The 26286-nt window shown below is 45.6% G+C and overlaps 1 protein-coding gene across 6 annotated transcripts in view; it reads left to right on the top strand.

The window, feature by feature from the left end:
* LOC123363951 (mitogen-activated protein kinase kinase kinase 3-like) overlaps positions 1–26286 on the top strand; it is a 114388-nt gene that overhangs the window by 26474 nt on the left and 61628 nt on the right. For 3 of the 6 annotated variants that reach the window (XM_045005571.1, XM_045005572.1, XM_045005577.1), the window contains exons 2-3: positions 222–300; positions 23851–23960. In XM_045005571.1, the coding sequence (XP_044861506.1) occupies positions 297–300; positions 23851–23960 (114 nt within the window). In that variant the 5' untranslated portion in view covers positions 222–296. Of the gene's footprint in view, positions 1–221; positions 301–10793; positions 10813–18840; positions 18858–23850; positions 23961–26286 lie in introns of those variants that run through there. The other 3 variants (XM_045005576.1, XM_045005574.1, XM_045005575.1) reach the window with 3 other exon arrangements.

Below are 26286 nucleotides of genomic sequence, written 5' to 3' on the forward strand. Positions count from 1 at the left end.
GGAGACACAACAAGGTGAGTAGCTAAAGTTTGTGTACAAAGTTGAGACTATACCTCTGGGGAGGGCAGAGGAGAGGAGTCTAGACTGCTTGTCCGATTCCTATCAAAATAAATTGCCTGCGTAAGCAGGGCAAAAATGAAACCTGAGTGATCCAATCAAATATCTGCACCGATAGCTGTGTTGGAGTACACCTGTAAATTCTGTCTGTATTATTATTGCAGGTGGACACTTGTGAGTGGAGGACGAGGCGTGAGTGTCCGTGACCAGTGGAATGGAGGCCTGATGTAAATGCAAACATGGGTAAGAAGTGGGTCCCACTGGAGCAATTGAGCCTCGCTCTAATAGGTTACTGTGGCTTGGTGTACCTGACAAAACAGCCCAGAGCAGGAGAATCTGCAGAAATAGCTTTGATCAACATTAAATTGGTTTGTTCTCTTGCCTTCCAGTCAAGAAAAGAGTCCCAAGTGAAACACTGCTCTTGGTATCTTTGTGGTATCGTGGGCAAGTCACTTCAGCTTTGTGTGCCTCAGTTTATAATTCAAGCTCTTGGGGCAGGAAACTTTCTTGTTATATACCTGTACGACACCTAGCACAATGGAGCCCTGATGTCAGAGGGGGCCTCTAGGTTAAGGGAGTTGGGCACCTAGCTCCCACTCACTTTCAGGGGCATTAATCACTTAACTCCCTTAGTCTCCTTGGAAATATCTGCCCTCCGTGTAGAGAAAAATCACATCATCTCCACTAAGGAGCTTGCAATCTAAAATCATTGCAGGGAGCTGAGACGTAGCTAGAACACTCAATCTTCTTGTGGCACCAATGTGTGAATCTGTCTCTCTGGGCAGTCAACCATTCAACGGCTTCCCAGGAAAAGTGAGTTTTAAGGAGAGTTTTGAATGAAGAGAGAGGAAGCAACCCTGAGCCGTGCTGTGGGCTCCTTGGCTCTGGATAAAATACTTGTTTGATGGCATTTATGGGCTTGTAACGCCAAAAACCCAAACGAACCAAGTACAGTAAAGCTCTTTTCAAAGAGCACGGTGTTTTAGTGAAAAAGATGGACTGAGCTCTTCCTAAATGACGTGTAAGCCAGTGGGCCGGTTTACCAGCAAAGGCATCCAATAATACTCCTAACAGTGACAGGATTTCAGCCCCTTTTCTCCAGGGTTGTTTTATTTCTCCAAATCGAAACAGTTCAATGCAGATTAAGCACCAAAACCAGGCTCTGTCTTCTGCAAGTCACACACTCTAACTGACCTCGGGCTGTCCTTAATATTTCCCAGGAGGACTGGTTCTGAGTCATATGCTCCCATCATGTCACCTCTGGAATCATTCCCTTCACCGAGGGAGGTGGGTTATTCCTGGCACAGGTGAGGCTGAGCTCCACCCTCGCCAAGGGCTAGCTCACCAATGCCAAAATGATCTAACTAATGTCGGGGAGTAGAGGTCCTAGGACAGGGGTTCTCAAACTGGGGGTCGGGACCCCTCGGGGTCGTTAGGTTATTACAGGGGCGGGGAGGTCGCGAGCTGTCAGCCCCCACCCCAAACCCTGCTTTGCCTCCAGTATTTACAATGGTGTTTAAATATATTAAAAAGTGTTTTTAATGTATAAGGGAGGTGAGGGTCACACTCAGAGGCTTGCTATGTGAAAGGGGTCACCAGTACCCAAGTTTGAGAACCACTGTCCTAGGATTCAGAGTAGCAGCCGTGTTAGTCTGTATCCGCAAAAAGACCAGGAGTACTTGTGGCACCTTAGAGACTAACAAATTTATTTCAGCTTGACCTGTAGCTCACAAAAGCTTATGCTGAAATAAATTTGTTAGTCTCGAAGGTGCCACAAGTACTCCTGGTCTTTTTACGGCCCGAGGAGATTATGATTTGGCCTTTCATTTGTAAATCTTCACTGTATAATCCAGGCCAGGCCAGAACTGGGAGCGATTGGAAAATCATCAGGGCTGGTTGAAATTCGAAAAAAGTTTTATTTGTCTCTTTCTCTCATTTTGTCTCCTTCGCTCCCTTTCTCTCCTCCCCACCCCATTTCCCTGTTGGAAAAGGGAAATAAAGGGAGGAAATAATCAAGCCCCGCCCCTCTTTTTTGCTTTTTCTGTCTTTTTGTCTTTGCCTTTTGTTCCCACAGGAAAAATGGGGTTGGGAGAAGGCATTAGCTTTTAAGTAAAAAATGTTAGAGTGTGTGTGTGTGTGTGTGTGTGTGTGTGTGTGTGTATGGGGGGGTGGAACTGAGAGACACATTTTAATTTTAAAAAGATTCATGATGTGTGGGGTTGAATTCAGACAAGTGAAAATGTTCATTCTTTGCTATATTAAAAAAAGTAGACAAAAAAATGTTGACCGGCTGTAGTTGTGACTTTCTGATGATTTTTGTGTCTTAACTGGCCAGCTATTTGACTGCTTCCCCTTTAACTGGAAGCTTGGGGAGGGAAGGTGTGGGCTAACCCTGGGATTAGATTCCTCTTCCGTGTGCGAATGTGGCTGGGTTCCCTTTCACTGTGGCCTTCAGCACTCCGCTGGGTGTTCCCTGCCTGCGGCTGCTTTGCTGTGTCTGCCTGGGTCTGTGCACACCTCTCACGTATACGAGCTTTATTGTAACATAGGTGCGCTGCCCAGGCTGCAGTGGACAAGAACACGATGTGAGCATAACTCTGGTCTCAGCGGCCCAGTTGTTTGGGCGCACTGGGTACAGGATGTGCAGTATATATTACTGCCTCGCTGAGATGTTACTTTCACTGCCCCAGTCACTTCCCTCTGAGAGTCGCTAGACTAAAGGCGTTTACGTGAGGATGCAATGAAGCTGCAGAGAGGGGAAGGGAAGATTAATGTTTAATCTACAGTGAGTGGGTGGTTTTTAGTCTACAGCAGGTGCGGTTTTAAAGAATAACTAGAAAACACATTGCTTATTACCCAGGGTATGAGCATTGTGATCAGACCCCAGCAGTGCTGTTTAACACAGCCACATCTCCAAAATCTTGCCCTGGATTTCCTTTCAATTTAAAAGAAACAACCACCCCAGATGCCTTACAAGGAAGATTGTTAGCACAAATGAGGTATTCGCAATGTGATCAATAACTCGGATTTCACCATAACCCCATTTTCCTTAGGGAGGTGCATCAAAGAAGTAGCATTGCCCCGTAAATAGAGCAGAGGACGTGAAGTCAGACAATCTGGTTTCTCTTTTGGCTTTGCCATGTACGTACTGTATGACCTTGGGCATGTTACTTAATGTTTGTGCCCCATTTAGCTCCATGCTAATATTTGTGAAGAATGGATATTTGCGTAAACAGCACAATAAAAATATGACGTATCATTAGTTATTAACCTTTCAGAGGCATTTCAAAGAAGACAGTGTGGCCTGGCAGTTAGAGCAGGGCTCGGGGGACCTCCACTGGAAATGCACTTGTGTAACTCAGGGCAGAAATTTCTATATCCAGTTCTTGCCCCGGACAGGTTACTCAGGCCCTGATTTATCATTGCCCTATGACCCCTCCGCACCAGGTAGCGTAACCCACAGACTTCTTCTGCAGCATTTTATTTAATGTTTGTTTGTTTTCAAGCCCAAAGAGCGGGAGAGAAGCAGGGGGGGAGGGCACATGACCATAAGAGCAGCCATACTGGGTCAGACCAAAGGTCTGTATAGCCCAGTATCCTGTCTCCCGACAGTGGCCAGTGCCAAGTGCCCCAGAGGAAATGAACAGAACAGATAATCATCAAGTGATCCATCCCCTGTTGCCCATTCCCAGCTTCTGGCAAACAGAGTGCTAGCAGTCTGGTTCCATTCTGGTTTAGGTGGAGCCCATCCTTTGTGTATAGGCTCCCCCTTTCCCAAAAGTTTCCCCAGTTCCTAATAAATCTAACCCCCTACTCCCAACACCATTGTCTCATCCCCACATTGAGACCCTGCAGTTCTAACTGGCCCTGTGCGTGGAACCAGAAGCATTTCAGAGAATGTTACCATGGAGGTCTTGGACTCTTACCTAGCAGCCTAAATTGGCCTCCTGGACCCCTCTCCTATCCTTCTTCTCTATGTGATTGGTACCTGCATGTACCATGACCACCCGCGCCTCCCCAGCACTACACATATGTCTATCTAGATCAGTGGTTCCTAAACTGGGGTTCACGAAATGTTACAGCGTTGTGCAGGAGGTCAGACAAGATGATCATAATGGTCCCTTCTGACCTTAAAGTCTATGAGAAGCAGGGTGGAATCTGAGGGTTACTCCAGTCCATGCTGGGCGCTGCACCAGCCCCTGCGGCAATGAATAAAGTGGCCACAAAATACCTCCCCTTGTCCCTGCGTCGGAGCCCACAACAGTGCAGGCATGAATCTACCCCTTCATGTTTCTGTGCTTCATTTTCCCCATTTTGAAAATCGAGGCCATGGCTACCTGTTTTTTGTAAAGGGCTTGTTGATCCTCCTGTGGCAGGAGCTATAGAAGTGCAGAGGATTTGTATGATTTGTTCCACTTCTCCCGTAACTTTTCTTGCCCTGTTTGCAAATAACGATATTTATTTGGGTTAAGACAAGCTCTTCCTCCCTCCCAGATCCTGCACTCCTGAGTCATCCCGCATGTCTCGTGCACTCCAGACTCCCATTGACTTCAGCCACGAGTCCGGGGTACCCAAGCAATGCAGGATCAGCCCAGTAATGCTGTATTTGGGACATCACAGCCGTTGCCTTGGCAACAGATTATGAACTCACAGACCCAGGACTGTGGCTTCACTGTAGCATTGAGCATTTGGGGAAGCAGGGCTGGGAGGGAGAAAGAACCCGTTATGAGAGCACAGAAACCTTCAATGGTATCAGAGGGAGCACTGGAAAATAACCAGCCAGCTATATTGCTGTGTAAACATTTTCTTCTTTCAGGTTTGCTCCACTGTCACATTCCTTCCTTAAGGGCCCAATCCTGCCTTCATCCTGCACTCAGAGCTCCCACAGAAGCCTGAAGGGCCTAAATTGAACCTGCAAAAGATAAAGACTGTTGCAAATTTGCCCATTAGGCCCTGATCCGGCAGGTTACTTAAGTAAGGGTGTAAATCCTATAGGATCCCTTAGCTTTTATAGAGTAGTCCTGAGTGCCATTTGAAGTCTCTTGCTGTGTTTCTAGTAGGGCTGTTGATTAATTGCAGTTAACTCACGCCATTAACTCAAAAAAAACAATTGATTAATTGCAGTTTTAATTGCTCTGTTAAACAATAGAATCCCAATAGAAATGTATTAAATATTTTTGATGTTTTTCTACATTTTCAAATATATTGACTTCAATTACAACACAGAATACCAAGTGTACAGTGCTGTGTATGGTGCTCACTTTATATTATTTTTTATTACAAATGAAATAGTATTTTTCAATTCACCTCATACAAATACTGTATTGCAATCTCTTTATTATGAAAGTGCAACTTACAAATGTAGATTTTTTTGTTTGTTACATAACTGCACTCAAAAACAAAACTGTAAAACTTTAGAGCCTACAAGTCCACTCAGTCCTACTTCTTGTTCAGCAAATTGCTAAGACAAACAAGTTTGTTTACATTTACGGGTGATACTGCTAACTGCTTCTTATTTACAATGTCACCTGAAAGTGAGAACAGACATTCGCATGGCACTTTTGTAGCCAGCATTGGTATTTACGTGCCAGATATGCTAAACATTCGTATGCCCCTTCATGTTTCGGCCCCCATTCCAGAGGACGTGCTTCCATGCTGATGATGCTCATTAAAAAAATTAATTAAAAATTTGTGACTGAATTTCTTGGGGGAGAGTTGTATGCCTCCTCTCTGTTTTATCTGAATTCTGCCATATATTTTATGTTATAGCAATCTCAGATGATGACCCAGCCCATGTTGTTCATTTTAAGAATGCTTTCACTGCAGATTTCACAAAACACAAAGAAGGTACCAATGTGAGATTTCTAAGGATAGATACATCACTTGATCCAAGGTTTAAGAATCTGAAGTGCCTTCCAAAATCTGAGAGGGACAAGGTGTGCAGCATGCTTTCAGAAGTCTTAAAAGAGCAACACTCTGATGAGGAAACTACAGAACCCGAACCACCGAAAAAGAAAATCAACCTTCTGTTAGTGGCATCTGACTCGGTTGATGAAAATGAACGTGCACTGGTCTGCACTGTTTTGAATCATTATTGAGCAGAACATGTCATCAGCATGGATGCATGTCCTCTGAAATGGTAGTTGAAGCATGAAGGGACATATGAATCTTTAGCGCATCGGGCACGTAAATATCTTACACCTGTTCTCATTTTCAGGTGATATTGTAAACAGGAAGCAGGCAACATCATCTCCTGCAAATGTAAACAAACTTGTTTGTCTGAGCAATTGGCTGAACAAGAAGTAGGACTGAGTGGACTTGTAGGCTAAAGTTTTACTTTTTTTTTTTAAATTTAAATGCAGGGTTTTTTGTATATAATTCTACATTTGCAAGTTTAACTTCCATGATAGAGATTGCACTACAATACTTGTAATGGGGGAACTGAAAAATACTGTTTTTTCGTGCAAATTTTTGTAATAAAAAATAAATATAAAGTAAGCACTGTAAATTTTGTATTCTGTGTCATAATAGAAATCAATATATTTGAAAATGTAGAAAACAACCAAAAATATTTAAATAAATGGTACTCTATTGTTTAACAGGGTGATTAATTGCACGATTAATCACGATTAAAAACATTAATCGCTTGACAGCCCTAGTTTCTAGATATGCCTCCAATCCCCATGGTGTGGTCCTCTCTGTATGCTAGCTTTGTCTGCCTCCATGGAGCATTAACACGGGCAGGCGTTCACTCTGTGCTGTTAATGTTTAACTGAGTTGGAGCTGTGAAGGCTGAGTTACCTTTCATTTCAATTCCTTGGAACTTTCACTGTGCAGAGGGATTCCAAATTGGGTTGCCCTGTGGTATAACTACTGCTTTTTCATACAGAGATTCATTAATCCGACTGTCTCTAGGTCATTTTACAGATTTTTGAGGTGGGGGTGGGTGTATTGAAGTGGTGAATAGCTTCATCTGTCTAAATAAAAATACCTATCTCTTTATGTGTACATTTCAAAGTGCTTTACGAAGGAAGTCAGGTATCACTAATCCCCATTTTACACATGGGGAAACTGAGGCACGGGGTGGTGCTGTAACTTGTCCAAGGTCACCCAGCAGGCCAGTGGCAGAGCTGGGAATAGAACCCAATCTCCTGAGTCCCAGTCTAGTACGTCATCCCTGTAATCAATAGTTACTACTTAATACTACTATTAATAATAAACTAGAGAACAATAACTGAAGTAGCATCCATGTAAATTGGAGCAGTTGACCTTCTAATGGGAATAATACCTCAGCAGCTGAAGGCAGAATTGAACCTTATGTATGTAATTGTTGTTGCTTTGAAATATTGAGCAGAAAGGGGCATCTTTAGCAAGCAGATGTAGCTGTGCAATGATGTGTGGATTATTTCGCAACCCTGTATTGACTCAGAGAGCCTAATGACTGTGACCTAATAATATCCATAGCAAAGCTGTAGCCAGCTAAGCCCCTCGTGCTGGAGGAATTAGACTTGATGAGTGGAGCTACAATCACCTAGACCTGCAGTAACAGGGTGCTGAATGGGTCCTTTGGGCCCCAGTGGATTATTAAAGAGTTTTTACTTCCTGTACCTGGGTCCAAGTTTATGTGCCCTGGTGTTCACTTCCTGGTTTGTTTGAGCAGACGTGTCTGCTGCACTCGCAATGACGTCATCTCCCTGCTGAGATCAGTACAGCAGCGATTTTATTATTTTTCCCCCTGAACGTTTTCAAACCAAGCATCCATATACGTGAGCGTCATTTTGTGCCCACAGTAAATTGCTCCCACAGAATTGTGCCACTTATTGTATTCCTGGCTCTTTCCCGGCAATTCAGTGATTGGGGCGAGGGGTAAGGGGCTTTAATTTGTGGGGGCATCTTCGGCTCCCACAGTGCCAATGGCAGGGATGAATATCTAGTCCTACAACCTTTTAGAAAAAGGGTCTTTTGCGGTGCAGGAGGAGGCACCTTTGTTCTTTTTACCGTGGCCCTATGTCTGCCGTGTAAGAGTTGTCTTAATGTGAGGGTGAGGAAATAGAAATGGGGGGTGGGGGTTGTGACTAGTTTTGTAAGCTGTATGGTGCAGTCAGTGTGTGTGCAAGGAAGAGTCGGGCTTCCTGTGTTCAGGAAATGCGTCTTTTAAGGACAGAGGGCCACTTTCTATGCTGCGCCTCTCGGGCGGCAGAGCACAAAAGACTCAGCCCAGAAAAGGTGGGGAGCAAAGCTGGCTTATGCCTCCCTCCTCCTGGCTGCTCCAGGGATCATGTAAGTTAGAGCAGCGTCTGGGGTGGCTCTAACTTATTTAGGCCATGCAACTCATAGGGATTGATACTCTGGCCACTCCTCCCCTTGGCCTCGGCCCTAGGCTGAGAGCTGCTTTGGAGAGTGACGTAGAGCTGCCTACTTCAACCCTGAACCAGGGAGCAGCATGAAGGCACCTTGGTCCAGTTAGGGGTCAGAGTTAAGGTTACATGTTTGCTGCAAGAGGGGCGTGTGTTGAGAGAATGACGTGTGCTGTGGAGTGGGAATGAAGAAGATTTTCATTGTTGACTTTCCAAGGTTTTGAGATTACATGGGTGGAACAGGCATTTGGGGAATGGGGGGCGGGGCTGCAGTTCTGGGCAACTGAGCCTTGTATCCACCTGAACAGATCCATCTCAACCCTCTTTTAGCTCTTCAGGGGTGTGGGAAGCTTACAGGAAGAAGTAAACGGTGCTGGGCATAACCTAACCTAATGGGCCCAGGTTCTGGGTATTAAGAGGAGAAAAACAGTGGGGGTCTGGAAGAGAGGAGGGAGGCTGCTCTCCTCCTGGAGCCTTTATTTTAAAAGCCATTGGATAAACCCCACAGTGGGGGAGATCTTCATCTGATTTGTTATTTCCGCCCTGGTCAAGAGAAGGATAGTTGTTATACACTGTGTAAGGGCAGGCACTGTGTGTGGTTCGGGGGCGGGGTGGAACGCACCTATAACAATTGTTTTTTAAAACATGTAATAAAACTTCCGTTACAGCACACAGCTTTGCAAGTCTCTGCCTCAGGCATTTGTAAGACACCTGCCACCTTGTGCATTATGGTGTAAGCCTCCCCTCTCTTACACTGAGGTAAATTAGGAGTACTGTAATTTCATTGCCTCCATTGGAGTTGTACTAGTCTTCTGTTTTCCCCTGGGGAAATTCAAATTCCCCTGTCTAATCAGACTGTCAAGATGGGAGCTTGCAAATTATTCTCCCACCCTATGTTTTCAACACTGTTCTACAAACTAATTGGGGACTGAAGTTCATGAAATTGAACATTTCTCAGTTAGAGTAAGTCCAGCGCTTAAATTGCAGTATGGTGCTGGGCCGCTTTCTCCTTGTGCTTTGAACCACTGCAAAGGGATTTCCAATGCATAGAAAGCATCAGAATGTGAATGGAGTGTCAACTTGTTCTTCATTGAAATCCTTTTCATCATGTGTGTTTTGTTTTAATTTTTTTATTTTGTTTTTCCTGTGGAAAAATGGTACGTGTAATTGGTTGCTTGTCAGATTGGTGTTCATAAAATCGGGGCTCTACCGTATTAAGATCCTCATCAAGCGAATGCTTAAGTGTTTGCATAACTTTATGCTTTAATTCCCTTGAAGCCAATGACACTATTCATGGGCATAAGTGTTTTACAGGATTGTTGCCTTGCTCAACAATACAGTCAAATGTGGTGGTCACAGTGTCTTCTGTGCTATGCTACAGTTATTTACTTTACGATAAAAATCCACTTAAATGAGCTGAAAGAAGTTTTCTGTCTGAAGAAACGACTGTTAACCTTCAACACCCTTCTAGAGATGTGGCCTTAAATGTCCCCCGGATTGGTCATATTCCTGGATTATGGTGAATATGCATTCAAGAGCCTGTAGTACCTTCGTGTTTTCCTGTACAGTGATCCCAAGTTGCTTAGACCATCAGTGAACAAACATTCAAAGAGGCTTCAGAAACCCAGCATCACTATGGGGTCTCTCATACCTGATTGCATACCGGTGGTCCATGTGACATTCCGAGCTACATTCTTGCCACTGTTACATCATTGTAATCCCATTGACCCCTTTTATGGGATTGCATGAAGGTGAATGACAGCAGAATGTGACTCATGAGTCATAAGCAATGACCCTAAAGAAGTGTGCTTTGACGGTAATCATAGTTTCAGCACAGTGTGCAGCAGTCTGCATGACTGGGTTTTTTTAAGCTGAAATTTAATACTGCTCCTCCAGTGTGACTGGGTAAATGAGATTAATTGTGCAGTGCTGGCTTATGTTTAAATGGAGGATTCTCTGTTTATCGAATACTAGATGGACATTTATAACATTGTCTATTGCTGCAGACAAGAGGACTTGCGGCTAGAAAGAATAGGAGGAAGGCTGGAGAATTGCACCAACACCAGGAAGAGGCAGCTCTAAGAAGAATGGACAGGCCTGTCACCAGAGCTGATCCAGAGAACAGAAGGGTGTGCTCTCTGTTGGGAGCTAAAATCTGGGTTGTGGACCTGAGGCTGAAGAGGATTCTAGTAGGAGTGGGAAACAATCCACTGATTGTTCACATGGGAACAAATGATACTGTTAGATTGTTGCTAGAATGCATCAAGGGTGACTATGGTAGGCTGGAAAAGATGCTTAAAGAAATGGAGGCTCATGTGATCTCCAGGAGAATTTTACCTGTCCCTAGAGGAGGAGAGCGAAGGCAAGATGAGATTATGATGATCAACAAATGGCGCAGGTAATGGTTCAATAGGAGGGCTCTGGGATGTTTGACCACGGGAAGGCATTCACAGACAGACTGTTCTCATGGGATGGACTCCAGCTCGGGATGGAGGTTGGCACAAGAGTTCTAAACTAGGAATTTGGAGGAGACTGTTGGGGGATGCTCCTGTAATCTCCATGCCTGATTCTGATGTTGAGTGGGAGGAAAATCAAGTAAGGAAGGATACAGCCATGGAGAAAGGAACAACAGAGGGTAGGAGAATGAACTTCAAGAGGAAATTGCCAATTCTAATGATGCTAATAGTCGGGTAGGCAACACTGGCAGTAGAATGACTGTTCCTATTGGGCAAGGAATCTGGGTGAAACCAAGCAGAAACAGCTAAGATGTCTGTACATCAGTGCGACAGCCTGGGTAACAAAATGGGGGAACTAGAAGAGGGGTCGGCAACCTTTCAGAAGTGCTGTGCCAAGTCTTCATTTATTCACTCTAATTTAAGGTTTCGCGTGCCAGTAATACATTTTAACGTTTTTAGAAAGTCTCTTTCTATAAGTCCATAATACAACAATAATTTAGTTATATATGTTTAAATAAGGTTGTTTTTTTAATGTTTAAGAAGCTTCATTTAAAATTAAATTAAAATGCAGAGCTCCCCAGACCGGTGGCCAGGACCTAGGCAGTGTGAGTGCTAGTGAAAATCAGCTCGCATGCCGCCTTCGGCACCGGTGCCATAGGTTGTTTACCTCTGAACTAGAACTACTGGTACAGGAAGTGAAATCAGACACAGGGGTAACAGAAACATGGTGGAATCCTGGCTGGAGTATGGGCATTGAAGGGTATGGGCTGTTCAGGAAAGATGGAAGTAAAGGTGATAGAATAGTATTGTATATTGATGAGGTAGACTGCAAAGAAATCAGAAGTGATGGAATGGATAAAACGGAATCTGTTTGGGCCAGAATCACTTTGGGAAAGAAAGCTAACAGAGGCTCTACTGGAATAGTGCTTGCAGTGTGCTACAGACCCTGAGGATATGGATAGAGACCTGCTAGTGGAGTTCCTCAGGGATTGATCTTGGGACCAATTTTATATAACATTTTCATTAATGATATTGGCACAAAAAGCAGGAATATACTAATAAAATTTGCAGATGAGACAAAGTTGGGAGGTATTGCCAGTATGGAAGAGGGTCAGAATATCATACTCCAGTTTTCAAGATTGTCCAGCTCTTCTTGTAATAGAAATGGAATGAAATTTAATAGTTCAAAGTGCAACATCATGCACTTAGGGGCTAACAACAAGAATTTTTGCTATAAGATGGGGAAGTATCAATTGGAAGTGACAGAGGAGGAGAAAGACCTGGGTTCCGGTTGATCACATTATGACTACGAGCCACCAAAGTGATGTGTCCATGAAAAAGGCTGATACAATCCTAGGATGCATCAGGCGAGGTATTTCCAGCAGAGAGGGGAATGTTAGTACCTCTACACAAGGCATTGGTGAGATCTTATCTGGAATACTGTGTGCAATTCTGGTGTCTCATGTTTTAGAAAGATGGATTCAGACTGGAATAGGCACAGAGAAGGGCTACTAGGATGATCTGAGGACTGGAGAACCTACCTTATAAGAGGAGACTTAAGGAACATGGCTTGTTTAGCCTAGCCAAAAAAAGACTGAGGGGAGACATGGTTACTCTCTTTAAATATAACAAAGGGATAAATAGGAGAGAGGGAGAGGAGTTATTTAAGTTAAGCACCTAGGTTAACACAAGATCAAATGACCATCAACAAGTTTAGGCTTGAAATTAACCATTGTAACCATGAGATGAGTGATGTTCTGGAACGGCCTTCCAAGGGGAGCAGTGGGGGCAAAACACCTAACTGGCTTCAAGCTCGGTAAGTTTATGGAGGGGGTGGTATGATGTGAGACTGCCTACAATGGCATGTAGCTGATCTGCGATTGCTAGCAGCAAATATCTCCAATGGCTGGTGATGGGACACTAGATGGGGAGGGCTCTGAGTTATTGCAGTACATTTTTTCCCAGGTGTCTGCCTGGTGGGTCTTGCCAACATGCCCAGGGTCTAACTGATCACCATAACTGGGGTTGAGAAGGAATTTCCCCCAGGTTAGATTGGCAGAGACCCTGGAGCATAGGCACTAACTTTTCCCGGTGCCGGTGGGTGCTCACTCCCGGCCCCGTCTCAACTCCACCCCTGCCCTGCCCAGGGGCGGCTCTAGCTCTTTTGCTGCCCCAAGCACAGCAGGGAGGCTGCCTTCGGTGGCTTGCCTGTGGGAGGTCCCCAGTCCCGCGGATTCGGCGTACCTGCCGCCGAATTGCTGCTGAATCCGCGGGACCGGCAGATCTCCCGCAGGCAAGCTGCCGAAGGCTGCCTGACTGCTGCCGTCACAGGGATCAGCAGGACGCCCCTCGCAGCTTGCCGCCCCAGGCATGCACTTGGAGCGCTGGTGCCTGGAGCCACCACTGGCCCTGCTCCCGTTCCAACCCCTTCCCCAAAGTCCCTGCCCCAACTCCCCCCCTCCCTGCCCCTATTGGACTCCTTCCCCAAATCCCCATCCTGGCCCCGCCTCTTCCCAGAGCGCGCTGCGTTCCCCCCCCACCCCACGCTTGCCACCGCAAAACAGCTGGGGAGAAGCAGGGATGCAGTGCGCTCAGGGGAGGAGACGGAGCAGAAGTGAGCTGAGGCGTGGGGGGGGGCGGGCAGGGAGCTCAATTTTTTCCCCGTGAGTGCTCCAGCCCCAGAGCACCCACAGAGTCGGTACCTGGAGGGGTTTTGCCTTCCTCTGCAGCATGGGGCCTGGCTCACTTGCCGGTTTAAACTAGTGTAAATCATGGATTCTCTGCAACCTGAAGTCTTTAAACCATGATTTGAGGACGTCAGTAACTCAGCCAGATGTCAGGGGTTTATTACAGGAGTGAGTGGGAGAGGTTCTGTGGCCTGCCATGTACAGGAGGTCTGTGAGGGACCATTAACACTTTTGTATAGTGCTTGACGTTTTTCAGAGGGGACAGACCCCAGAGGAATGCTTGTATAGCCTACTGCTGAGTGTGTATTGCAGCACCCCCACCCCATGCCCAGTCCACAAAGGACAGGAGTCTGTTACAGCTCTAGCTAGAGAGTCTGGGCTCTTCGGCTCAAGCTGTAGCAGCTTATGCTTCCAGCTCTCATAGCCTCCAGTTCATCCACCCCAGTGGGTTGGCCAAGATAGCAGCCATTGTATTTGTTACCCGTGCACTCCCCTCTGCTTGTCTACGCTTAGCCTTACTAGGGATTTTGCTGGTATAAAAAGTCGCACCCCTAAGGCCTGGTCTACACTGAGGGGGGGGTGGGATCGATCTAAGATACGCGACTTCAGCTAGAAGAATAGTGTAGCTGAAGTCGACTTAGATTGACTTACGTCGCATCCTCGCGGCGCAGGATCGACGGCTGCTGCTCTCCCGTCGACTCCGCTTCCGCCTCTCGCTCTGGTGGAGCGCCGGAGTCGACGGGGAGCGCGATCGGGGTTCGATGTATCACGTCTAGACGAGACGCGATACATCGATTTCCCCAATAGATCAATCACTACCCGCCAATCCGGCGGGTAGTGTAGACATACTCTTTTTGACGTTGCTATACTGGCAAAAGTTTCTAGCATAGACCTGGCCTGTGTCTCAGTTCCCCACCTGTAAAATGGAGATAATTCATTTCTCCCACCCTTTGTCTGTTTAGATGATAGTCTCTTGAGTGTAGGGTCATCTTTCTCACCATGTATTCATGCAGTGCTGAGGACAATGGGTCCCTGACCCCAGTTGGGGCCTCTAGGTGCAACCATCAGGCAAATGATAGTGAACGAGCTGCAAAACAAATTGAACCCCTTGATCAGAAATACCCCATCTTACAAAGTATGTCTGACAGGAGCAAGGAGGGAAGGATGAAGGCTGAATTCACTCTGGTAGCAGAGCTAAAGTCGTTTGGGTCTCAGAGCTATGCATTGGCCTGTTTCCATATGTTTGGGTTTCTTTTACCTAGAACCTTAACTACGCAGCCTGGGTTTCAAATGGCAGGTTTCGATAACTGAAATGTGTTTTGTCAGGTTTCTTCTCTGTTTTTTAATACTCCTCTGTTACTGATCTGCACCATCAGCCTGCATGTAACTCTCCTTTCTTGGGAAGTTACGTCCCTGCCTGCTGGGGTGTAGTGGAGCCAGTGAGAGGCCTTGTGGAATTTACACAGGCAGGATGCTCAGACCGGGCTAACGGCGCTACTCTTGCAGAAAGCGCCGTGGGATGTTTGATGACTGCAAATGGGCAGGACTGTGGTTTTGCATTTTATCCAAATGGAGGCACCTCTGACAGCAGAGAGCCCCTTAGCAGCATGCTGAGGTGTTGGTTGTCAGGCTGGAGGGAGGTTACTAGTGGAGTTCCTCGGGGATCACCATATTTGGAATTGAGAGAGAAATTTCCCCTGTTTTTCCCTTCCTCTGCAGTGTGGGACACGGGTCACTGGCAGATTTAAACTAGTGTGAATGGTGGATTCTCTGTAACTTGAAGTTTTTGAATCATGATCTAATGATTTCAGTAACTCAGCCAAAGGTTATAGGCCTATTACAGACAGGGGTGGGTGAGGTTCTGTGGCCTGCAATGCGGAAGAGGTCAGACTAGATGAACATGATGGTCCCTTCTAGTGTTAAAGTATGAGTCTTTGATTCAGTAATGACTCAGCAGCTGATATTCTTCCCTTCTGCAGAACCCTAGGTTTTTCCTAGATCTCTGTCCCATCCTGTTTAGCTAGTGAGAGCTGATGAGATCATAGTCTGCATTGCACATAACTCTTCACAAGATCCTATTTTACTTTTGCTGCCTCTCTGTCCTCACTAAATGCAGCTGGTGCTGTTACGTGTTGATGGAAGCAGATCCGGGGATCTACCATTAGCTGCCTCTTAGTAATGACCTATTAGGGAAGCCAACAATAACATAACTGTCTAGACTCTAGGCCATCTGAACCCTGCTAAATTATTCCTTTGTCTCGTCTTCATTTTCTGTGTCTCTTCACAGCTGGATCATTTTGGGTGGTCTGTTGTGACCTTCAAACTCTCAATTTCTGCTGTCATTTTTCTCTTGCAGAAGCTTACTTACCACATCAGAATTGAAACTTAAAATCTCCCAGTATCAGGGGGTAGCCGTGTTAGTCTGTATCCACAGAAACAAGGAGGAGTCCGGTGGCACCTTAAAGACTAACAGATTTATTTGGGCATAAGCTTTCGTGAGTAAAAAAACCCCTCACTTCTTCAGATGCATAGAGTTGATGTCTCCATGCATCTGAAGAAGTGAGGGGGTTTTTTTTGGTTTTTTTTTTTTTACCCACGAAAGCTTATGCCCAGATAAATCTGTCAGCCTTTAAGGTGCCACCGGACTCCTTGTTGTTAAAATCTCCTAGTCTCTCTCTATCTGTTGCACACTGTAGAACTAAAGCAGGCTTTGAAGTGTGTACCTGATGCAGGGAGATAGGCATCAAATTGCAGCATTGGCTTTAAATGGATTTCACTTTGTACATGGTCCTGCAGAGTGCTGAATATCCTAAACTCCCAGTGGTAATCAACAGAGGCTGTGGATGCCCAGCACCTCGCAGGATTCATTTGAGATCTTGCTGATATGGATAGGGAGGCTTTCTTTAAGAATACAAAACTGCCCACCCACCAATTGTTGTAGAAAAAGACAATAGATTTGGTAGCAAAAGGTATGTAGAAAGATGAGGCCTGATGGTCAGAGATGCTGAGCATCTGTAGCTCATATTGAGTCTGAAGTCAGTGGGTATCTCTTCCTTCTTTCTCATTGCCTTTAATAGGCTTTTGGATCAGGCCCACTGAGTTCAGTTAGTGTTGCAGGCACTGACCACTTCTGAAAATCAGGCCCATTTCCTCTGAAATGATATCAGACCATGGCAATTTGAAATGGGAAACCCCCCCTCCTCCCTGATGTGTTTTTAAAAGTCTCCAATGTGTGAGTAATTCCGTAATAAAAAGAAACAGGGCAGGAGGACTGTCAAATAAATTCACCAGAAATGCTTAAAACAGGGGTTCTCAGACTGGGGATCGGGACCCCTCAGGATTGTGAGGTTATTACATGGAGGGGGTCGCGAGCTGTCAGCTTCCACTCCAAACCCTGCTTTGAATCCAGCATTTATAATGGTGTTAAATATATTAAAAAGTGTTTTTAATGTATAAGGGAGGGTTGCACTCGGAGGGGTGCACTCAGAGGCTTGCTATGTGAAAGGGGTCACCAGTACAAAAGTTTGAAAACCACTCTCTTAAAAGGAGTTGATGATGAATGTGATATGAAAGGGGTGGGGCGGTGGGGGAAGGAGGAGCTGGGGACAAAGGCAACAGATAAAACAGATACAAGATGAAACATACTTAGGCACAGATCCAAAATGGTATTTAGGCTTCTAAATTCCCATGAAATCAGTGGAAGTTAGGAGCCTAAATACCTTTGTTCTTTTCATGTGTTGTTGTTGCTGTTATAACCATCTTCTCTGGTCCCTGATCCTGTGTGAGCAGTGAGGCCTATGTTACACATGTTCTGTGGATAAGTAGTGGACTCAGCTCCTCAGGGAGTTCATCTTAGTACATTTCACCAATGCTAAATAACTGGTGCAGTGAACAAAAGGGGTTGAGCTGTAAGGGGATTCAGGGGACTGATTCCTTTCACCAGCAGTGAAGGGAAAGCCAGCTTTGAGAGCATCTGGGGACCGCATAGTACATCCTTTGCATTGTGTAACGTTCAGTTGTTTTGCTCTGGATCTGTGATGGAACAGGGAGGTATGTTTGCCATGAAGTCTTCGCTGCCTGTTTGTAAGCCTGCAGCGTACTAGCAAAGAACTTGATCTTGCAAGCCCCCTGCGTGCATGGGCTTTCCGATGCCTCCGTTGGGTGTTCTGCCCATGGAGGGCTCACCAGCATACACCCCACAATTTGTTTTTAACTCAGCCAAGTAAAGAACAGCAAAGGATGACGCGTCTTTAGCAGCAGACTCTTGGGAGTGGCATTTGGTTTTGATTATCCAGTAGGTTCCACTCCTTGTTTGACTCTTGATCGAACTAGCTGAGCTGGCTGCTCATTTCCATGAAACAAAGTTCCCCGCCCTTCAGTCTGCTCAGGGATCCCAGGAGCTGCAATTAGGACAGGCCTGAGAGTTAGTCTGGGCAGTGTCAACCCTACACAAGAACTTTGTAAACAGGTCTGTGAAAGGGCAGTTTTGCAACCGGTGATGTAAATTCTGCATCTGTGCTGGTTGCAGCTGAAATCCTGATGCTTGGAGTGTTTGCTATTAAGCTGGGACATCTATTTATGTTTTAACCTCTGAAGCTACTCTTGATTCTGAGAAATACACAGGCTTTTCAAGGAAGTAATTTACGTCCATTTTCATCTGCAGAGTTTAGAAAGGGGTTCCTGAAATGCAAATGTTTCAGGTTTGAGTGGAGGAAGAGAACTTTTCACACTCATAACAAAAAGAAAGTCATCTTTATATGGCTTCGCTGGCTCATCTTGTAGCAATAGTGAGATTTGTATCATGCTTGTGTATCCTGCTTAATGCAGCTAATAATACTTTGCCGTTGTTTTTGGCATTTCATTTAAGAATCTCCAAGCGCTTTCCAAGATGGGTATTATTTACCCCCTTCAGTAGATGGAGACACCAAGTTTGAGAGAGTTTAAGGCCTAAATGTTTCCAGTGTCTACTAATTTTGGTGTCTCCTTTTCTAGGAGCCCAACTTGAGACAACTAGGCCCGGACTTGTTAGATTGTTTAATTCCTGCTTTGTGTGTTGATTTCAGTCAGAACTTTTGGGGGCTGACCACTTCTGAAAATCAGCTGGTTCAAGTTGGACACCCACAACTAACAGAGGCTTCTGGCATAAGTGACTTGACCAACATCACAAAGCAAGGCATTGGCAGAGTCAGCAGCAGAACCAGGCTCTCCTGATACTCACTCTAACCACTGGACAACACTGCTGGAGGAACTTTCCATTTGAGGACTGCTCTGTTGCTGCGAGCCATTTGGGGCTCAGTCTGGTAGACTAATGATTAGCTCTCTGCGTGGTTGTGCTGTAGACTCTAGGACTGTTGGAACTTCTGCTGTCCCTGTCCTGGGGTTGCAGAAGGATACGGTTCCATGCAGAACCTGTCAGGAGATGGGGAAACTCGTCTAGAATTGCTTCTGGAGCTGTGTAGGGCTGGACTGTGAAACGGCGAGGCTGTCACCACTCACCCCTGTGGTCAGGATGGTTCAGGGCAGCACAGTGACACCTCAAGCAGGAACAGCAGAAGAAGCGACCTGCCCCCGTGCTACTCTGAATTTGGTTTTAGGTTGAATGTAAAAGGAAGTATTTTGGAGTGTGTGACCATATTGCTGCTCATTTTGGGAGAGGGGTCTGATCCAGGTGTAATGAAACCACTGACGTGATCCAATCTGGCTTGCAAATCAGCCATCAGTTTAGTGGAAAGGCAGCATAGTGAAGCCAGGTTTTTATATGTATTACTGGAAGGGGTCTCTCTCTATGAGCTTTTCATGACTCCATTAGCCTGGGCAAAATCACAGCATGTGCCAAGGAAACCCTCACTTCCCCCCAAGCTTTGCTGTTGTCACTAGGATTTTAGCCAATAAAGTGGGGAACTTCAGGGCTTTCATCTTCCCTCTTCATTATGGGTAACCATCTTCCTTCTATAACCTCATCTCATCCTCCGTGCACACAACAGCATCATCCTAAATTTCGTGTTGATGGCTCTAATTGGCTTGGTATTGCCCGTTACCCTCCAGCCAGCAGAGTTCTGTTTTGTTGTTTGTTTGTTTGTTTAACTCGTGTCCGGATTTGCTGGCATTCCACATTAAATTCCATGGCTTGTGTCCAGAAACCTATTTGGGGTCAGGGGAAACCAGTGCAAGTGTCCACGTTTCCAGTGAACACTACAGATGTTCAGTTGTTTCTCAGCCTCTTTGCATTTTGCACGGTTGGTCAGCCCTAGCTTCCTTCAAGTTAGTTGCCTTGCGAGCTTTTTTTGGTCTACCGTCCCTGAAGACCACTGGGGTCAGTGCTGACAGTGTGCACAGCAGGAGGAGGTTTCAAATTAAAATTAAAACTCGAGGCGGGTTGTTGAGGGGCGCACTTTCAGCTCTGCCTTACCAATGATGCTGAGCCTGATTATGCTGTAACCCCCCATTTTTTTTCAAACCACTTTTGATTCTCTGAAAGTTGAAGTCTTTAAACCATCATTTGAGGACATCAGTAAATCTGCCAGAGGTTAGGAGTCTATTACAGGAGTGGGTGAGTGAGGTGTACTGTGGCCAGCAGTGTGCAGGAAGTCAGACTAGATGATCATGATGGTCCTTTCTCACCTTGAAGTTTGAGTCTAAACGCTGCCTGGGATTGTGGTAGCTACTCATTTGGGAACAAAACTGAAGCACTGATCCTGATCAGGCTGCGGGAAGCAGTGGCCAGCACATCCCTCGGCCCACGCCGCTTCCTGCAGCCCCCCCATTGGCCTGGAATGGTGGACTGCAGCCAGTGGGAGCTGTGATCTGCCAAATCTGCAGATGCTGCAGGTAAACAAACCGTCCCGGCCCACCAGCAGATTTCCCTGATGGGAAAAGGTTGCCGATTCCTGTCCTAGGCTAACACCTTAAGCACTGGACTAGCCTTTCTCTGATTGGTTTTACACTGGTGTTATTCCATGAACTTTATTGGAGTTCTGGGTTTACACTGATTTAACTGAAAACAAACTAGCCTTTTGTGTAGTGCATTAACTCCAGGCTAACTCTGATTTAGGAAACTGCAATTGGTTTGCGGTGGGAGAGGGAAGAAAAGAATCATTCTTTACAGAAAAACAACCACAAAGTCTCTCTCAAATCCCTGCTAGTTCCATTTGTGCACAGTCCCATGCAGAAAGAGGACTGCCCAAGGATTAAAGGTTTAGATAAATTGCTGCTGTGGTTATAGCTGGAGAGATGGCTGCACGCAGGCGCGTGCGCACAGTTTTTCTAAAGACTGGGTGCTTTTTGGGTGACGATTTTTCAGATTTTAATTAGTGCTAAATATGGCCCTGATCCAGCCAAGCACTTAAGCACGTGAGTAGTCCTGTGGGGGCAGATCCTCAGCTGCTGTACAATTATTGTAGTTCCATTGAAGTTAAAGGTAACGTTAAGCACGTGCTTAAGTGCTTTGCCGGATTGACCCCTGAGTGTCTGGAGTAGGCACTTCCTTCTTAGAGGAACTACACCAGCCTGGTCCAAAACCCATTGAACTCAATGGGAGTCTTTCATTTGGTTGAGGCCCAGACTCCATGCAGACTCTTGAAGTGTACTCACTCCGAGTAACCCCCCTGGTCCATGGTGCACTTGGTCTGCTCCTCATCAGCTCACTGCACCACTTCCCTCTTCATCTCTGTGTTGCAAGAAGCGTTCTAGTTTTTGTTCCAAAATCCACTTGTTCCTCACATGAGGAAGAGCCGTAAGGAAACGGCTTGCACGTGGGAGCAGCACAGTTTTTTGCTTTTTGACTCACTGGTTGCTGTATGAGTCATTTCAGAACTTCTTTAATGTTAGGCAGTTCCTGTTTGTTGGTGTATTTTGCACTATAGCAAGCTTCCCTAAAACAAAGCAGCCTCGTCAATGCACTTCAATCCTGATCTGCGGCACCGTCTTCCGGGCCTCTTCGGAGCAGACGCTGACACTTGGGTGGTTCTGTGATATGAACAAATGTCCTATGGAGGTTTGGAAGAAACAGGTCTTCTCTTGGAACTGCAGATGCATGTACAGTGATATCTGCACTAGTGGAAGGTTCGTAGTGCATTCTGTGTTCTCCTAGGGTAATCACTGGTGAGGGTGTATTATAGAGTTCAACTCTGTGTCCCATCCACGGAGGATATGTGTCGGTTACATCCCTCAGCTAGAGAGTCGTGGCTCTTTAGCTCATGTTTTTAGCTCTGGAGGATCCTAGTTCAGTCCCTGATGTGTCATCAAAAGCGCAGCCACCGTCACACTAGCAGATATTAGACTCCACCATTCCACATTTAAGCCCCATTTGTCCGTCGTTGTGTTTATTATTATTGCCCATGGTGCACATTAGCAGGTTCGTAGTAGGGCTGGTTGAAATATGTTGAATGAAACTTCTTGTTGGGGGAGGCTTTTTTGTTTTGTTTTTAAGAAATCGGAGCATTTTTGTGAAAAACACCTTGTATTTTTTCTTCAAAATTTTCTGTTTTTTTAATGAATCAGGAAAACGTCATTCTTTTTTTGTTTAAAAAATTATGAACAATTCCAAGTCTTTTTCATTCTAAAAGTTTAGAAAAGAACCATTTTTCAGTGACTCAAATTTTTATTTTGAAAAATTTCAGTTTTCTCTCGCCCTCCCTTTTTAGTAATCTCCGAACACCCCACTTCCCTTTTTCAGTGGCAACACAGAAAAAGGGATTGTGAGGGGTTAAAAATGAATTTTTAATATAATATTCTGAATAAATATTTCTTTTCTAAACCTACAAATGAAAATCACAGAATTTTTCCTCCCCGTTTTTGACTGCTCTGTTGAGCAGGCATCGCCTACTGCATGTTTAGAAGAATCCCTCCAGACCCTTCCTGTTGCAGGATTGCTCATCATAAAATCCAGCCCCACACAGTGTTGGGGAGAGGAGCCAGTGCTGTTTTTGAACTTTGGCCCCAAAGCCCACTGGATTCGATGAAAAGATTCCCAGGGTCTTAGTTGTGTTTGGACCAGCCACTACGTGGTTTCACGCTCTTTCCTCTGTGTGTCCATTTCTTGCCTCTTTCTTCTCAGCACTGCAGATAATGTTTCGATATTTTCTCATAGCGTTAGGGTTCTGCATGCTGGACCGTTCGCACCTTCACAGTTGGGTGGGTTTCATAGTACAGTTTCTTTCTTGGTTGCAGTGTTTGACTCTTGGTGGGGGAGTTGGGCTGTTTGTTGGAGACACTTGCTTATTCTAAAGAGCTTTCCAAGAACCTACCTTCATCCAGTCTCTCTGGTTTTAATAGCTGGAATTTTGCCAGTGGAGGAACCTGTACCTGGATTCAGACAGAGCCGCCCAGAGGATTCAGGGGGCCTGGGGTCTTTGGTGGTGGTGGGCCCCCGACGCCAAACTGCCACCGAAGACCCGCCTCCAAAGTGCTGGAAGGACCCCCGCCGCGGGTCTTCTAGGCACTTCGGCGGCGGGTCCTGGAGTGGAAGGACCCTCCACCGCCAAATTGCCAACGACGACCTGGAGCGGAAGAAGCTCTGGGGGCCCAGGCCCCGCAAGAGTTTTCCGGGGCCCCTGGAGTGAGTGAAGGACCCCACTCCAGGGCCCCCGAAAAACTCTCATGGTGGCCCCTGTGGGTCCCGGTGCCTGGGGCAAATTGCCCCTCTTGGCCCCCTCCCCCCCGGGCGGCCCTGGTTTCAGAGGATATGATAATAGGTATAGGCACTTAAAAAAGGAGCAGGGTGGTTTGAGATAAAATAGGGCTTGGATCTACCAAATTTCCCCCACTCCCCCAAATCCGCCTCTAGACAAGCAGTTTATTCCCCTGTCCCCAGTGGATTCCGTGGGCTTTCCCTTCTAGGCTCCCCGGATCGAACTCTGGTTGGCCACTGACTCTAGCTCCCCTCCAGCCACCAGTCGCGGCTCCTAAGGATTCCTGCCTTAAAGCATCTCTGAAAAGAAATGAGGACACGTGCATGGGTATGATGGGGAGTAAGAGTCTGGTCCAAACCACTGATGCTGGCAGAAAGACTCCCACTCAACTCAGTGAGTTTTGGATCAGGCTCTAAAGCCTCATATTTTGAAGCAATTTGCCCCCTGCCCAGAGTTAAGTGGGAACACCCTGTGAAAGCAGGGGAAAGGGAATCCTCTTTCATGCTGGGGAGCTAAGGGGAGAAGCTTGTGCTGTACAATACTCAGCTTGAAAAAGAGCATCTGTGCAGTGAATGCTTTGCATTTCTGTCCTCTGCTAGCAGCGTGTGTACACGACGGTGCTGGGGGTTACTCAGCATGCTACACTCATCCTCTTCTCTTGCAGATGAAGAGGAAGCGCTTAACTCTATTATGAAGGATCTGGCAGCATTGGGCAAATGCGGGGGACTGCTGGACAGCAACAGGAACAAAACCAGCGTTCACTCCAACAAACAGGTGAGCTAGCTCCAGAATCCCATCGGCACGGCTGGCTCAGTCTGCGGAACTCCAGAACTCTTAGAAATCTGGGCATGGCGTCAGTCACTGCATCGAGAAATGTGATTGTTAAGGTGCCATAGGAGGGCATAGCTCTCTATGGACAGTTAAAGAGAAAACAGTCTCCCTGCTTCAGAATTTGTGCAGTCTGAGATAAGTACAGATGCGACACAATGCAAGAGCTGTGGGCCTGATTCTCAGAGGTGCTGAGTACCTGCAACTCCACATACAGTTAATGGCAGCTGTGGGTGCTCAGCATCTCTGAAAATCAAATCACTTTACCTAGGTGCCAACAATCAATGAATGCATTAGATGTAAAACCAGTGATCTGATAACCTGGTGCATCATAAAACTGTGTGCTGTTTAAAACAGTAACTCTTCACTGAGAATATGAGCGCAGTTGAATTCAGTCTGCAGCTCTTCAGTGGTAGGATATTCCATCTTGTTAAAATCGGGCAGGGTTATTCTGTTTCAAAAAGAAGGTAAATATGAGGCCTAATTCTGAAGCTCCCATGGACTTCAAGGACAGGCATATATTGATTAGTTTTCCTTAATAATAATAATAATAATAATAATATTTGTATTATTGTAGAGCGTAGGAGCCATAGTCATTGACCAGGACCCTATTGTGCTAGGCACTGTACAAATAAAGAACAAAAAGATGGTCCCTGACCCACAAGCTTCTCTCGCATTATTTGTGTCATGATAGTGTAGAGTAAGCCAGCGCTGCACAGACACATGGTAGGAATCATTCCCTGCCTCAAGGAGCCATCAGTCTAAACAGGCAGGACCAACTAAGAGTAGGAGACGGGAAAGTTATCCCCATTTTACAGAAGTGGAAACTAAGGCACAGAGATCAAGTAAATTTTTTCTCCCAAGGTCTCACACACATACTATGGCATAGCTAGAAATTGGGCCTAGATCACGTGTGTCCTAGCCAAGCGCGTTCACCACAAGACCATCCTTCCATCCCTTTATTAAAATTGTGTTGAATAAAACTGTTGCTTACCAAGTTACGGATGCTGTAATTCTGAAAAGATGAACCAGTCAAGTAAACTGAGTTTAGGATGTCAGCTAGCTGTGCCATTTGTCATAGACATGTTCTACCTCAGATATTTTTTTAAGGGCTGAAATAAAAGCATGGGAGTGACAGGTATTCAGCACACTTTTAGAAGAAAAGGCCACGTCTATATGGGTCCTGATTATGGATGTAGGTATCTAAGTTTAAGCTCCTAATTCTAAGATAGATCTAATATGCTATTTGGTCTGTATGCAGAATATACAGTAGAGACTTCTCAAATTGCAGTGTGAGCAAGAGAGGAAATTTTTTTGCACTCAGTTTATATAATTGTCTAAATAACTAGAAGTCATAAGAAATGGACAGCCATGGAAGAAATACTTCAGCAAATCCACATGGTTGTCCCATTTCTTCTAGTGTTGTGGCCAGGCAGTAGGTTGTAGTTAATTTCATGCTTATTGAGTGGTTATCAAGTAAGGAGAAAAAAATAATCATTTAAAAATTTTATGCGTGTTTTCATGACGTTGGTACCTATACAAACATTTGTGAATGCCTTAGAGAAAAATCCTTTCCAGAAGTCCCTCTAGAGTTTGAAACAGACATACGCATGTGCATCTGCGTATATCTCTAACGTGCAGCCTGGGTGTAACAGCTGTCAAAATGAATCACTGCAGTTGTTCGGCTTGTATTGAAGAGAGTCCAAGATGTTTACAGAAGTGACCGGGAAACTCAGAGTTGGCTCCCTACAGCTGCAATAGAATCAGACGATCCAGCACAGGTCAGGATGGGTTGGAGTTGAACATTTTACGCAAGATGATGGGTGGAGAGCATAGCAAGCCCTGTTGGGACATTTTGAAGATAGCCTAGATTCAGAGGATTTTTCTTAAGTAACGAATTTCTTCTACAAAGGGAGAAAATTCTTAGCTGTCATTGAGGCTGTGGATGTGCACAGTATATACAACTGTATAGTAGTATTCGCCCAGTTGAAAGCAAGAAGAATACCAGTATTCGGTGGGTGAATACTGAAAAATGGAAGTTATAAAACAGAGCAAGAATCTTGCAAGTGTGCTTGTATATATGCACACACACCCCCTACCTTAATTTATAAAGCAGTCTGTTTATATCGGGGTGGGCAAACTTTTTGGCCCAAGGGCCACATCTGGGTATGGAAATTGCATGGCGGGCCATGAATGCCCATGAAATTGGGAGTTGGGGTGCGGGAGGGGGTGAGGGCTCTGGGGTGGGGCTGAGGATGAGGGGTTGGGGGTG

The sequence above is a fragment of the Mauremys mutica genome, chromosome 2, assembly GCF_020497125.1.
Source record: "Mauremys mutica isolate MM-2020 ecotype Southern chromosome 2, ASM2049712v1, whole genome shotgun sequence".
NCBI classification, from domain to species: Eukaryota; Metazoa; Chordata; order Testudines; family Geoemydidae; genus Mauremys; species Mauremys mutica.